Genomic DNA, 16,981 nt, shown 5'->3' on the forward strand with positions numbered 1-16,981 from the left:
TCACAATGGGAATCTTTAATATTATAATGGATTAGAAAAAAAAGAAATTGGTAACTCATAATAAGATGTTATCTTTAGTCCTTAAGAATAGGTCAAGTTCCCTCTTAAAGGACTCCTGAGAAGTCGACGTAACGATGGCGCTGAGTTTCACCACGTTACCATTAGTGCTAATGCGTGCTCCGTCGATAATAGACCTGTCGACATCCCTATTCCAGTTTTCGTTGCGCACCAGATTGTGAGTGGAAACACCGTGTTCAACTTCATCAATCGCTTGCCAGTTTAGATCAGTCACTTCTCGATTTATTGCTAACCTATCAAATATATCTTCAAACCTCCCGCTTCTGACTTTTCATTTCACTGCACGAGCACAACTCAATTATAGACGGTGTTGCTGGTTAGAGTATTGTCGAATTACAAATACTTGTGGAGTCTTCATTGGATTTTGGGGATTTATTTGCCGCTGCAGATCCCTACCCCCTTAATGGGATACTGAAGACCCTAAAACATGACCAGCCAGAAGTCCAAGCCCAACGAGTTTGTCGTTGGCAAACATTCTTCTGATAGGTTGCTATGTTCAGCAGCGTCTGGTCGCCTTTTTTTACCATAAGAGGTTATGTGGTACAATATAGTAATAAAGAAATGGGTACAATGAAAATTTCGGTTGATTGTAAAGTTCCTCATCTTTACGTATTTTCCAGCCGTCCTGGAAAATAAAAAAGTATATTTGATTGTGTGTCGAATTACACTTGTAAATGCGGGAAGCCACAAAACGGGCGAAAAAAGAAAATAAACTAACAAACATGCGTTTCGTAGACATGCGATAGCGTAAAAGCGATTTTTACAGAATGGTATTCTTGGATTCTTTTCAAAAAAATAAATACACACATATAAGCGAGCATATTAGCAAACAGAAAACAATTATTTTTGGGGATAAAAAAGTATGTATAGTAGCATATTACAAATTTTTTTGTTTTTTTACATAATACAACGAAGAATCGAGACGAAACAAAATGTTATTCAGTGTCATACATGCAGTAATTGTTTAGGTGTTCTGGGAACCATACTCTTCTTGCAGAACACGCTATTTTGGATATTTTCAGTACCTCCCATCAAAGTATCATCTTTGTTGTGGGCTATCGGATCAGGTATCATAAATGTACGACTCGTGTCATTCGATTGTACCGAGAGAAAATCGATATGGCACGTGTTAAATGAAGTAGAATACAGTATTAGCGCACCAGATAAGTTGAAGTGATCTTCGACATCTTGGCGAAAACCTTATATAAACGTTGCTCTGATGTCCCTACTCAGCATTATAATATGACGGATGTATCAATATAGTAATGTAGTACGTTTGAAACCTTTTCCAAAGCAAACATTTTTGCAGACATTCAACATTGAGTCTCACCTTTCTGGCCTTAATATTCACTACCAACTGAAGACCGTTGATCAAGATTTGCCACCAGATCGCAGCACAACCAAACATGAAATGCATTTCCTCCTCTGGACGGTTGGTTTTAAACTTTTATGTTTCCCTAACGTGGCCTAAATAATGTGAGCCTCTAATTAAAACCATCGTCCACTCCTTTCTAGTTTTCTAACTGTAATTGTTTCAAGAAACTCAGAGGCTGGTGTTGTCGGATTCTGTCGTGTTTAAAGTTTAATATACAGTGTAATAGAAATAAAAATATCTTAGAAGTATACGCTTATGGAATTATTTCATCTTCAATAACTTTGATTGCTGTGGTAGACTTTCACTGATTCCCTACTAAATAGATTGCAATATGTACTTTGAGTTGAGAGATATATAAGAAACGCATATTTAATGAGTTACTTTATTGGGTATTTTAGCAGTTCTTGCATTTTAAGGTATATTATTAATGGAAACAAAGGACATTTGCTGATTGTTTGTCTAGAATTTACAAACAGTCTTTTTAACCATAGACTGTGATGCAAATCTCTGAGAGAAAAAGAGGGCTAGAAAAAAACAAAGTAATTATTTATTAAACTGAACTACTTTCCAATATCCTGAATAAAGAAATTACTAAAGCACCTAATTCAAACAAGCATTCATCAAATAAAGAGCTTCCAGAGAATCCAATTATTCAATCAGAGTACGCAAATGACATAGTCCTGTTTGGTGAAGACGTTGATAAAGTGCAGTCTTCTGGTAGCACCTAGCAACAATGCCAGAATGTTTGAAATGCGTTTCTCTCCCTCTAAATGCAAGTTGTTGCTTCACGACTGGTCTGCGTCAACACCTGAACTAAGGATAGGGAGTGAAGTGGTCGAACACGTCGACAACTTCACTTATCTTGGAAGTGTGATCAGCCCCAATGCGTTAGTGTCTGGAGAAATCTCAGCACGGATTCAGAAAGCTCTTTTGGCTTTCGCAAACTTACGCCACCTATGGGGTTGGCGAAATATCCATCTATCAGTTAGGGGACGAGTATACTACGCAGCAGTTCGTTCTGTTTTACTTTGTGGCTGCGAAACGTGACTATTAAGAGTAGAAGATACTCGTAAGTTACTAGTATTTGACCACAGATGCCTTAGAAATATTGCCAGCATCTGTTGGGATCACCGGTTAAGTAATAGTGAGGTTATATGCGGGATATTAGTGAATGATTATAAATCAGTTAATGAGGTTGTGAATCTTCATTGACTGGGATGGTTGGGCCACGTAGTACACATGCCCAACCACCGACTACCACGATGCGAAATGCTGACTAGGGTTGGAGACAGATGGAAGGTTAGGGGCGGCCAAACCAAAACATGGCATCAGTCCATAGAATCACTAACTTCTAGGTTGAGTCATGTTGGTGGATACAGACTACTTGGTTGGTGTCTGCGTGACTATCGTAACCAATGGTTGGAGACTCTGGGTAACATGGCTCAGAATCGTAGCATCGCAATCACCATTAAAGTAACTGCTTCCATGTATTAGGTGTTCATCTTGTTGTGCTAATGAGGTGTGGCAACTTGGACCGATGCATATATGGGCCTGGTTTTACTTAGTAGCTGACTGACTGATTCCAAGTTATCGCTTGCCTCGTGATGTAGTTTGATGATTACCTCAGTGCACATCCTATCCACTTTCAACATCTTTTCCTAATTTCCTCTTGAGCTGGAAGTTGGTTCGTCCTCTCCCACAATGGGCTGTTGTTGGTGGTATCCGGTCAACGGATATTCAGTATCTTACGTAGACAATTGTTTATAAATAATTGTACCATCTTGATGATGGTTGTATCAGTTCTCCAAGTTTCAGCTTCGTACAGTAGAACTGTCTTGACCTTCGTACTGAAGATTCTGAGTTTGACATTGGTTGCCAGTTGTTTCGAGTTCCATGTGTTCTTCAGTCGTGGGAATGCTCCGCTTGCTTTACCAATCCATGCTTTCATATCTGCATCAGATCCCCTTGTTTATCTATAACGCTCCCAGGTATGTTAAAAGTTTCCACTTCTTCCAGAGCATCTCCATCAATTGTGGTTTGGCTGGTGCTCGCTGTGTTATATTTCAGTATCCTCTTGCCTTGTGGATGTTGAGACTTATTGCTCCAGAGGCTGCTGCAACACTGTTTGTCTTCACATGCATTTGATTCTGTGTACAGGGTAGAATATTTAAGTGATCCAAGAAGCCTTGATTGTGTAGTTGCGTCCGAGGTCTCCGTGCTTCTCTTGAGATGTGAAGGTTTTCACAATCCAGTCAACTACCAGAAGAAAGAGGAAAGGCGAGTGTAAGCAGTGTTGTCTGACACCAGTCTTCACGTACAATGAATCTGTGAGTTATCCTTCATGCACCACATTGTAGTGTCGTCCGTCGTAAGAATTTCGTATGATGGTGACGATCTTGTCAAGTACACCATAGTGTTGAAGAGGGTCGCATAACGGTTTACTATCGGCTCTGTCAAATACTTTCTCAGAGTCAAGAATGTATAGTGAGGAGATACATCCAATTGATTGTTCAACAATGACCAGTAGTGTCACAATTTGGACTGTGCACGACCAACACTTACGGAATCCAGCCTGTTGATTTCGATGCTGTGCGTCTAAGAATCTTTCATCCAGCTTAGCCTCACTGTGTTGATGATGTATTTGTAAGACACATAAAAATCACACCTAATCATCATTTAAGATTATGTAACTCTTTGTGATTGTGGGAATAGAAAGTGTTCTTATTTCTTGAACCTAGGGATTTTATAATGTGCATTTCGAGCAAGAGATTATACATGAACTGTTCAGTTGAGAGTGGTAAATAAATAGCTGCTCATCAGCTCCCGAAATCGACGTTATGAAACACCATAGTGTTTGAATAAATTTACGTAGAAGGGTATGAAGTGGGACCTGATAGTAAAATGAAGCTTTAATCAAAAACAGTTCGAATCAATTCGGCGAAAGTGCGATGGTAGTTCATAGTGTTACGTCCAAATTTTGATCTTGTCCGTTATTGATGCACTGTTGATCGATCCAGTGTAACTTTTAACCCTAAATTTCGGCCCAAGTACCAAAATTTGCCATTTATTTCGTGAAATCAGCTTTCAGTTTTTAGGTTTCCAGAACAAAACGTCCCAAATATAATACAAAAAGTAGACTGAAAGCAGAATATCCGAGGTAAAATTTCTGAACACAATAATTCAGAATTTGAGTAAAGCAAATGCACCGAAAACACAGTGAAATTTATAATATTTAGCATAATAATTTTTTTCTTCTTGCAAAACTTCTGAGCGAAAGAACATAAGTTCTTTACCCATGAGATTAAATTATCAGCACTTATCCGAGGAATCACAACCAATCAACAACAACTAATAAAAAAGTTAAGAATACTAACAAACCTCAGAGATACGCCTGAATCCACAATCAACTTCACTGTTCCTAGGGCTTGCATCAATACATTTAATAAATTCGAGTAACTCCTTCCGACCCACAGCATTAAGAAGAAACAATTTTTTTTACTATTTCCAAGATTGCCCTCTTCGTTCTCTACTCTACTTGTCGTCAGACCACCAACTGATCTGGACAGGTTTTAAAACGTTGAGTAGTTGATATACCGAAATAATTTGTTAGATAACAGCCACCAGGAAACAATACTTCATGAAATAAGATACAATGTTAAAGTTGAATAACTGAAATAGCTCTGATGTGTTATAACGTCAAATGGAAATAACATCGCTTTTCCGTATACCGACAGGTGCACTGAATGTTCGTTTGGGTATTTTTAGTGTAACTGTTGGATGTTTGAATAAAAACACATACGAAGACTGTGGTGGTGTTTGTGGAGAATTTCGGAGGTCGCTTACATATTTCCTAAGCCTGCATTGCATGTAAACAAACCGAAAACGGAATTAAAATGACTGTCGTGTAATAAGGAAATCGAGCCATGATTTGTCATGTGAAATAATAGCAAATACAAAGAGTATAGTTAACATGAATTAAAATGGTAGTCACCAATGTAACTTAAGCTTAGACGGTTCATGTAATCTGGTCATTTCGTAAAAGGCGGATGCAAAAAGCTTATTTCCTAGCGTTAAATGACTTTGCGTACGACAAGGTGTCTAGTTAGGACATGGAATTAGATTGAACGTGTACATTCAATATGTTTTACCACGGTATGTCGAGTTACGAGTCATAAATCAACATGATTTCTATTAGAACTTGACGGCAGTGACAGAATATATAATCATTCTACATGAAAGAAACTAGTGAATGTTATTAGACATCACAAAAATAGTAAGAAATAACCTAATGCAGTTATGAAACCCGCTTGGGTTAGTCTCGCTCATAAGTAATGAAAATCTGGAGTAGACAGTAGTTCAAATCTAAATTATAAACGAAGTATTGTTGGTTAAATTCCTGGATTGGCACAGTGTCGTGGACTGAATTTGTATAAGTCCAAAATTAACTGAAGCCAAATGCATAGCACTGCCTGACGAACAGTTCAAATGAGATCTAAGATTGCAGGATATTTATGGTTCAAACTCATCGTAAATTTCTAAAATTCGTATCGCCTGTTTGGCTATAGAACTCAACATTTGGAAATTAGACAGGCAGTGGTCAAATAAGTAAAACATTGTAGTGGATAGTGATTAGGCACATAGATGAATTTATAGTTGACAGTTAATCTTGTCTCGTTTATACAAGTGGATAAGTTGCAAACGGATGTACGATTGTTTTGCCTTGTGGCTATGTTTATGAGTAGTTGATATTTTAACAGACACATTATACAGCAACATTTATATCCCGCTAATGCTTGTCAAAAAACCACGATAGACAATTATAATAGTCGTTGACTGATCAGTCCTATCAATAGTACTAATTATTAAGGTTTAAATAACCATCAACATTGACATGAAATAACGAACGTTCACAGTAATTGATTAACATACGCGAAGATAAAAATAAAAATAAATAAATATAGAGTGCAATATAAAAGATAACAATGATAAGTTCCGTTATTCGAAAACTTACTCACCAGTGTAGATCAACAACGTAGATAATCTATGTCGAATGATTGGAGGCCTACTTGAGTCAGACGGGAATGTTATGACGAAACAGCTAACTTCGAAGTCACACTTTGCGGTCAACATCTAACGTGGATTATCCCTTCGATACATCAAGGTACTATGGCTGCTTTGAAGACTGTATAACACAAAGGACGTTATTAAGGAAATATATCAGTAAGAATGAGTACAGAGAAGATAGCGAAATCATCACCTCATGCACCAGTTCATGACATACGATCCACTGATGAACGTTGGTTGTCCTTGACTTTGACAGGGATCGATGATCTGTTTGATATTCAGTGACCCAACTGCCGGATGATTTGGCTAGGGCTCTGTGACATTTCACTGGCCCTACACCGATACTCACATTTGTGTGAGAGGTGGTGTTTACACCAGTACGCCCAACTGTCCACCATTTTTATAACCACCTGGGAAATATCTCGAAGGTCAGGCTCTATGGCATAAATTACGACAGCTGGCTTAAGTTCCCTACAATACTGAAGTAGCCTACACAACCCAATCACAATTGAACTCAACGTTGAATTTGATGTAAGTGAGGATCTATGGCTAACTTTAAGCTCAAAACGCAGGTCAATGCAACATAAAAGTACAATTAAAACACAATCGTGTAGTGCGTTTAACTGTTTCGAACAATCAGTTTCCAGATCAGTTGTTCAGTGGCGGGAACTGATTGACCCTGAGAGTAGTCATGTTTCCCATTGATTGGGTGTGCACTACTGCTCGCTTGGAACCTATAGATTATGTTCGAAAGCCACAGGTTATCCTACGCTTAATTATTGTGGTAATTTCATTCCATGTATAAGAAAATAAATACATTTAGATATTAGCAGTTGTCAATATTGCAATTGTACATAACGGCTGCTATATTTATGGGAAGTGCTTGTTTAATGAAGATCAGGTATCTTGTGGATATAGTTTGCTTCTTTCTTCGTCAACATTTATTCTTTGCCTCGCCTATCTTTGGTTGGATTTAATAGTGGACAATGTTTCGAGCATTGACATACGTTTGCGAATCGCTAAATTCGACGTAGTATTGTCAGGTAATTCTTAGATTTTGATTGCACTCGGTATAACAACAATTCACTGCCTTTCAGTCAAAGTTTTCGGCCAGTTTATTGCTCGATTTAGCTGGTGAGACTATTAAGACATACGTAAGAGTAAAGTCCCTTAAAGATTCACAACTTCAAAATGACTGTAGTGTTTGATAACGACTTCCAACAGCGGAATTTATTGCTCAAGATTCATATAAAGCGCTTCATTCTTCATATCATTGTATGCTCAGATTAGGCTAACAACCAAGTAGGTTCTATGTTACATCGGTCGGTAGCTAGCATTACTGCAACTTCGTTTGTTTCTTAATCTATTCAACGAATTGTGGTCCTCGAGGGTACAAGTGACATAGTTTAATCTTCAGTAATCAGAACAATAAGTCGGTTGACCATTGTTAATCCTTACAGTCAGTCAGCTACAACGTAGGACCAGGCACATATATACATCGGTTCAAGTTGCCACACCTCATTAGCACAACAAAATGAACACCTAATTCATAGAAGTAGTCACTTCAATGGTAGTAGTGTATGAAAGAAAGATTTTTATAAGGATATAGTACGGGAAGGAAGAATTAGTTCGTAGAAAGAAAGATATAAAGCAATTTTAATCTCTTAGTTTGACGGAAGACAAAAAGTGTATACACCCACGTCATTGTGATCGATTCTGAGCCATGTTACCCAGAGTCTCCAACCATTGGTTACGATAGTCACGCAGACACCAACCAAGTAGTCTGTATCCACCAACATGACTCAACCTAGAAGTTAGTGATTCTATGGACTGATGCCATGTTTTGGTTTGGCCGCCCCTAACCTTCCATCTGTCTCCAACCCTAGTCAGCATTTCGCGTCGTGGTAGTCGGTGGTTGGGCATGTGTACTACGTGGCCCAACCATCCCAGTCAATGAAGATTCACAACCTCATTAACTGATTTATAATCATTCACTAATATCCCGCATATAACCTCACTATTACTTAACCGGTGATCCCAACAGATGCTGGCAATATTTCTAAGGCATCTGTGGTCAAATACTAGTAACTTACGAGTATCTTCTACTCTTAATAGTCACGTTTCGCAGCCACAAAGTAAAACAGAACGAACTGCTGCGTAGTATACTCGTCCCCTAACTGATAGATGGATATTTCGCCAACCCCATAGGTGGCGTAAGTTTGCGAAAGCCAAAAGAGCTTTCTGAATCCGTGCTGAGATTTCTCCAGACACTAACGCATTGGGGCTGATCACACTTCCAAGATAAGTGAAATTGTCGACGTGTTCGACCACTTCACTCCCTATCCTTAGTTCAGGTGTTGACGCAGACCAGTCGTGAAGCAACAACTTGCATTTAGAGGGAGAGAAACGCATTTCAAACATTCTGGCATTGTTGCTAGGTGCTACCAGAAGACTGCACTTTATCAACGTCTTCACCAAACAGGACTATGTCATCTGCGTATTCTAAGTCGATAGGTGGACCTCTTAAAAGGAGATAAATGCCCGAGAATTCAGTCCATGAGAACATTATTTCCATCAGTAGGTCTATGATGAATTTGGGCAAAAATGAAGATAGTGGACAGTCTTGATGAATACCACTTGAGATTGCAAAATCAGAAGTCAGTTCGCCATGAGCTCCCAGTCTGAGTGATAGGCAGTCGTTTAGAATCGTGTGATTCCTGGTTGTGTTGTGGGATAATATTAAATTCTAGATTTATACTGGTTTTCATGGTTCGTGTTGATAGTTGTAGGTCAGCCGAATTCCACTACTCATCGTTCAATGAAGGATCTAACCTCTGTTTCGGCAGTAATATTTTTGATAGGTGTTGCTTCTGGCCATCGTGCAAAACTGTCTACACACGTTAAGAGGTATCTGTGTGCATCTAAATCTGGCAAGGGTCCCAACACATCACATTGAACAGGGTTGATTCGAGCGCTGAGAGCTGTAAAAGATCCTAAAAGATATTTGATGTGTCCGATCACCCCAGAGTTTGGCAGTTTGCACAATAGTGTTCCTATTTTCTCACGTCTTCATTCATACCAAGCAAGCAATATTGTTCTATTATGAACACTTGGATGTGTACGTTCGTGCAAAGTATTGAAGATGTTACGTCGATAACACTTCGGCATGATTGTCACAAAGTAATGTTTCCTTACTTTTTACCATCTGATCCATAATTTAGGGGTTATTGGAGATTATTCGTGCTGAAGCTGCGCGAGATTAGGAGGATCGATTCCTCGGAAGCTGTTCAGAGAAGTTATGTGATACAAAGTGTTGTATATCTTAAGTAAGCGGTGAAATGTGATTCAGTTGTCGAGACTCTCTAGAGGTGTACTTGTCTGAAGATGAGCCTAACAAAAAAGTAAGAGGTTTATCGTCGGCGAAAAGAGTGAATTCTCGACCTTCAACAGTGTTGAATGTGCCGTACGGCACAATACATGGCTAGAAGTTCCCTACCGAAAATGCTATACCTGAATTCGGTTTCTAGCAAACGTCTTGATAAGAGTGCCAATTCTATTGTTGTAAGACTCCCCAATTGCCGTGTTCGATGCGTCTACCGTGATACCAATGGGCGCTTTGGTGTCCTGGTATGCAAGCATGTTTGTATTTGCGGTGAGTTCCTAAATTGTGGAGAATTCTTCTCTTGCATTATCGTCCAAATGGATGGATTTCGCATTTCCACGAAGTTGGTCGATTAAGGGTCTCAAGGGAGACGCGCAATTCAGTATGAACTATCAATAAAAACTAACCAAGCCGTAGAACGTACTTAATTGCTTGGTTGTGGGTAATCCGAAGTGGCCGCCGTATCGTTTTGCAGAAGTCGGATGCCTTGAGCATTGTTAATACATCCGATAAAATCTAGGGGATCGGTTCCAATATGACATTTCTGAATGTTTTCATGAATGCTTTCGTTTGAGAACAGGGTCAAGATGTTGGAAATGAGTTTTTCTGTCCGGATTTGAGACCATGCAGTCGTCTAAATAAACACACACGAAAAAACCTCGAAAAACGTCATTGATCAATCCCTGGAAAACTTGTACAGAATTTCTTAGGCCAAAAGTCTTATGCAAAAATTCGTAGTGTCTGATCAAAATGATGGTAGCGGTTTTAGGAATATCGTCAGCAGAGGCGCTGAAATCAGAAGTAGTAGTAACTGTATTCAGGCAGCGCTCCAGTGGTATCGCGACACTTTTTGGCGCTACTTTTTCATTTCTGCTTTGTGCACAACCAAAATTCGAAATTAATTATGAATAAATTTGAAAGTCCATTTTCCGTTTTCATAATTAGGTGAAAAGGGGTTTTCTGTTTTGCGTTACATGGTATCGCGAAGTCCTTGAAAATTCATTATTCAGGTGCTGCTATAATAGTTTTTTAGTGTTTGCATAGCAGACTAGCACTTATTTCTACTTAGATATACACTGATGGTAGACAAATCTTTTATTTTTATATGAAATAGCATGATTGAGGCATATGTCGCCATAAAAATTGTATTGTTGTCAAGGCTACCAAAACGGCGTTACAACTAACGATACCATGGTAAGATTTATCGTTTTTCCCGTCTTTATCACAATTTCGGCTGATTTTCACTGTTTTTTTCGACTTTCATGGCAGAAATAGGTTTATAGTGGAAACACAAGGTGTCCCAAGTGTTGTAAATATTATGTATATGCTATAGATGATAATAACACATACCAAGATGTTAATATCACCTCCTACAGTTAGATATATTAGCCACCAGATGATTGTATTGCAGGGAATAAATCATAATCATGCGGTAGAGGTATGATTATGCGGAGATTTTACCAGAGACCAAGCTAAGATAGCATTACTATCTCTTGTGTAGATCTACACAAGTATTTGGCTGTACCAAAGCATGTCATTGAGATATGGTTGTGACGTTTTTTCTTTTTTTAATTCAGAGCTCACAGGACGACTACCTCAATTCTCAGTAGCCGTGCTCGTAGAACTGATCTTTAATTTCGTCGTTGCTATCATTAGTGGGTGCATAACATTGGATAATATTCATTAAGATCCTCCTTTGTATTGAATACCTCAATTCTCAGTAGCCGTGCTGAGTGTGTGGAGCATTATCCTCTTCGTGACCGGACTATAGCAGCATCTCTCCCAGCTAGCCTTTTCTGTCCAGCTTGGGTCCAGTGGGTTTCGCTGATTCCCCAGTACTGCTAAGTTGTATCTCCTCATTTCCGTTGTTATTTGACTTGTCTTCCCGGTTTCCCACATTGTTCGAACGTTCCATGTACCTATAAAAATTTTTGCTCTGGTTGTTAGAAGGGGCATCGGCCTCGTGGCTTCCGAAGGAACTCGGCTTTCACCATGAAGCGTCATAATTCTTCTAAAGGAAGACCTTCTAACTCCCAGGGCAGAGTTAAAATGGTTTGGATTATTTTTTCTGGTAAGCGTTTTTAGCGAGTTAGTTTTCTACGGGATGGGGACGCTAACCCCATGCCCAACCCTCCTCCTTTACCCGGGCTTGGGACCGGCAGTAACTCTGGAAGAGCTATAGGCGGAGTTGTCTTTCACTATGATTAGTATTATTCTCTGTCTATTTTGTAACATCCAAGTCACGCATGTTAGTCTCTGTATTCTATAATCACCTTCAAAAAGTATTCTTTTTCACCAATTTCAGCATGAGTATCTAAGCCTTATCGTTGTAATAAGTTAAATATGACTCAGAACCGCATATATAGACCACTTGTGCCTGCTAACCGAGTTCAAACTACTACTATTATTGCTATTCATCACCATAATTTCAAAATTATTTAGATTTATTAAGCAGTTGTACAGCGAATGTGACAAATTTAATATTCTCCAACCTTTTGAATTACGAGTAGCCTTAATTCCTTAATCCAAATAGTAATATGCAAATTAATTAAACAAACTCTACTGATAAACTAATCTTCATCAATGAAATATTCCGCTAGTTTAAATCTAAAAATTGTCCCATATACACTAATAAAGTGTATTACTCCCTGATACCAGCCTTCATTCGATTCACATAGTATACATAGTAAACACTTTATAGTTTGCCTTGTAACATTTCTTTACATTTGTCCGTACTGTATTTCTTGCAGTAAAACTGCAATTAAATGTCAGTGAAAATCTGATATTTTGTCTCTTTTCTCCTCTTTTAATGTTATGTTTTCCGAGGATGTTATCTTTGTCGTGTAACCTATGTTAGAACAGGAGAACCGGAAATAGGCTCTTCTTATAAACCTGTATTTAAAGTTGTCTATTATCGTGGTATACGTTTTCATGTTTCATCAAATCAAATCAGCATGTTCACTGCGCCATTAGATCCATCTTCAATTGTGGCAGTTTTAAGTAAATCACATCAGTCCTTGTCATCATCTGTGGATGTCAGTTTAGTTGGAAATAATAACAATAATAATTCCAATTCCGAAGCAGTTATGAAAACAGCTGTTTCTGGTACATTATTGAAGGGAACGTATGAATGGTATGATCATGATTCTGTAAGTTGACTATCATTATTCTTATTACCGGGATAAATCAACAATGGTTATCTGTTATTCTATTGTTGTGGGACAACTCTGAGTTGTAGTGAGGTGGTGACAGCTGATCCAACGAAAATATCCTAAAGAAGGACGTAATCACATAGTTTCCGTCTTCGCTATCATACATGGAAAGCTTACCGTTGTCAGTGTAACCTGCTAACCAAGTACATGCGTGTATGCCCTCGTCTTTAAGCCACAAGGTTTTTATGAGGACTACTGATACTAATTGTCTGTCCAAATCAATGTTGATGGAGCATGGTTCGAACGTCTTATCAATAGTAAATCGAATGCTTTAGCCGTCAAATCACTTCATTCCTACTGTAAACACGTTTATGCTGATAGAGTAATTTCTAGTCTCGTCAAGTTCGTCCTCACCTATTCAAGAAATCACTACTCATATAAATACTATTTATGACACTTCGATTGCCTATAATATGTCCAATTGCAACTTGTAAGCAATGGTGCTCTTATTTCTCAAAATAATTCGATTAAACAAGTGTTGAAAGTACCAATCATCAGACCAAACCATGGGACATATTTAACTTGCAGTTATCGATCGTGTTGAACTTAACAAAATTTTATTATTTTATACACCTACCTTTATAACTGTGCGCCCAGAAATTACAGAATTAGGAGTATTGATAGTCTAATTGATCATTTTAGCTGTTATCTTTATTAGCATTCTTTGTCAAGATATTCAGAATAAGTAAATGGTTTTTAGGTAACCTATTGTTTAATTACACAGAATAGATAGGATGTGGCTGGTAGTGGAATCCAGAACGTGCGTTTTGTCCTATTTGGGAGTCGTTAGCTGGTTGCACCTGCAACCCAGATTTGATGTTTACTCGGGCACTCAAACCCAGCACGATTTGCTTCAAACTACTTCGCGTTATACACTTGACTACTGAAACCAAAACTAATCAAATTTCAGTCAAAAATATAAACAGCGGGATAATCCAAACCACTTCAAATTGAATTAAATATGTTACATCTTTGCATTCATATAGACACAAGTAGGTTGTGAGCTACACACTAGTCGTACCTAAACAACTGGGATTATATATCGTATCAAGGTCAAGTTGATTTAATACTCTGACTTGTAAAAATCTGCGATAAACTCCAGACAAAAATACTACCTCAAAATATCCCTTAAATATCTGAATTTTGTTCTCAAGTCCAAGCTTTACCGCACACTACATAAAAACTCCTTTTTCATTTTTCACTAACCATTATAAGCTCGTTTAATGTATCCGTTCCCTAATTTTGTTACTTCTTGCTTGTTTATTTTCAGATTGTGTGCACTTTACATCAATTTTCCGATAAACAAAATCGACCCCCAATAAGGAGACGCCAACACTTGGGTCCTGTTGTTCCACAGTTAACAGTTACTTTCACAATAGTAAGTTTGTGTATTATTTTTGTAAGAAAATACAGTTGAAGGTTTACTTAGTATATGTTAGAGATTCAAACACTATTTAAGGTTTTTTTTATTTTTTTCTACGGTACGACTAGATAATTAAAGTGTATTCGGTTTTAAGTCACCACCTGATGTATGGTATGTAGTTCAGATCGAAATAGATAAGGCCTATATTTGATATCCAAACCTAAAAGTCAATGATTGTGAAAGCTAATTGGTTCGGCTACTAAGTTCTCACTCATATTTTAACGTTGTACAAAATTTATATAATTAACAATGATTATTTTCTGTAAGTTGTATATCTAGACTGGTTGAATACTAATCATTTTATTGAAGACTAGTTCAATCCAAATCATCATATGTGGAAAAAATAAGCGGAATGAGGGCGTGTCGATGAGAGATAGAGAATGAATGAGTTAATAACCCGATGTTTTATCATCACTACTTGTTAAAAGTGTAAAGTTTTGAAGATGTCAGGTCTTTCCCGCTAAATAACTATTTGCGTTCAAGTTGTGTGTTAATTAGTTTGTACAAACCAAAGTGTATTTTTTTCACAATAACAGGTACGTACTTTATCCCAGTCGTTAAATAACTAGAAAGTTCCAAAGTTTTGTTTGCACTGATGAAAAGGCAATCAGCTTATTTACCAATCAGATTAGATCGGGTACCGTTTAGTCTGAAAAACACCAAACTTACGTTTATATCGACTAATTGGCAAAAAATTTAAGATTAAGCAGTTAATTTGACAGAAAGATCTTCAGTCAGTCAGTCAGTAACAACGTAGAACTTTGTACGTACGTACATCATTTCGACTTGCCACACCACATTAGCACACAGATTTAGTGACCGATTGAAATCCCGTTCTGGTGGAGGTAATAAGAGTATAAGTAGTAATCGGGAAGATTAGTGCTTGTAGATGTTATTTAAAGAGTATAATACAGTGAAATAAGTTTGGGAAGAGAAAAAAGAGACAAGGAGGAATAAGGAGATCAAAATTCGGGAGAACAGAAAGAGTGTATGCACCTGCGCCATTGCAAACGATTTTGAGCCATGTCATTTAGGGTCTCTAACTATCGGTTGCTATCATATCGCAGTCCCCAACCAGATAGTCTACATCTACCAACATGACTCAGTCCACTTGTCAGTGACTTCATGGACTTGTGCCATGTTTTGGTCTGGCCGCCCCTAAATTTCTTCCAACCTACTACTACACCATAAAACATGGTATGTCGGGGCAGTTGATGGTTGGGCATACGTAACACGTGTCCCAGCCATCTCAACTGATGAAGTTTCACTACGTCATCAATTGATTTGCCATCCTTACCTAGTACCCGTTTCCTAACAACTGTGTTACTTACTCGATGGTCCCAGGATATACGAGCAATATTTCGAAGACATCTATGATCAAATACTAGTAACCTACGAATATCCTCTACTCTTACCGGCCATGTTTCACTGCCATAAAGTAGGACGGAACGAACTGCTGCACAGTAAACCCGTCCTTTGGTTGATAGACGGATATCTCGCCTACGCCATGAATGACGCATGTTGGCAAAAGCTAGTCGAGCCTTCTGTATCTGTGCTGAGATTTCGTCACACACAAGACCACAAGGCTGATGAGACTTCCAAGATAAGTGAAGCGATCGACACGCTCAATTACTTCACTCCCTATCATTAGTTCGAGTGTCAATGCAACCCAATCCTGAAGCAACATTTTGCATTTCGAAGGGGAGAATCGCATGCCGAACATGCTTACATTGTTGCTTAGAGTGGTCAGAAGACTCTGCATTTTGTCAGCGTCTTCACCAAATAGAACTATATCATCAGCATATTCCAAGTCAACAAGTGAATCTCCTGGTAGAAGTTCAACCCTGGAAATTTAGATGAGGAAAGTGTTATCTCTAAAAGTACGTCAATGACAAAGTTAAACAAGAATGGAGAGAGTGGATAGCCCTGACGAACACCACTTGAGGTAATCAATTCTGATGACAGTTCGCCATAAGCTCTCACTCGACCAGTTGTGTTCGAGTAGAGAGCCTTTACAAAGTTAATGTACTTCTTTGGTACTCCTTTCAATGACAAACACTGCCATAGAACCTTACGATCGACAGAGTCGAATGCCGCCTTAAGGTCGAGAAATACTACCATTGTGGGGCGTCTGAATGTGTGTCTGTGTTCTAGAGCCTTGTTGGGATATTCAGGGAAATATCCCAAAATTATCCTGTTAAGCCTAATGCTATCCTTGGACATGAAATGGTATCATCTTATTGGTCAATATTTATTTAACGTGTTATTTTCCTGTTGGCCATTATTGTACAATGTTATCTTCTATTTTATGGTACGTTGTGGACTGCTTGACTGGTATATAAACAAAGTATGTTTGAAATATAATGATTCATAAATCCGAGGCTGAAACTTGTGTTCTGGACTCGAATGGCTGGGCTAGACTGGGAAGCGAGGCCAATCAGAACCCT

At 38.3% G+C, this 16,981-nt stretch overlaps 1 protein-coding gene across 1 annotated transcript; it reads left to right on the forward strand.

The window, feature by feature from the left end:
- Positions 1–11,641: 11,641 nt before the first annotated feature.
- On the forward strand, positions 11,642–14,489 carry FBXO9_1 (F-box only protein 9; the record flags this gene model as incomplete). The annotated part of the gene is made up of 2 exons (XM_051208639.1): positions 11,642–13,048; positions 14,382–14,489. Coding segments are annotated over exons 1-2 (303 nt in total), but the record flags the coding sequence as incomplete, so codon positions are not given.
- Between the last annotated feature and the right edge of the window lie 2,492 nt (positions 14,490–16,981).

The sequence above is a fragment of the Schistosoma haematobium genome, chromosome ZW (assembly GCF_000699445.3).
Source record: "Schistosoma haematobium chromosome ZW, whole genome shotgun sequence".
Taxonomy (NCBI): Eukaryota; Metazoa; Platyhelminthes; class Trematoda; order Strigeidida; family Schistosomatidae; genus Schistosoma; species Schistosoma haematobium.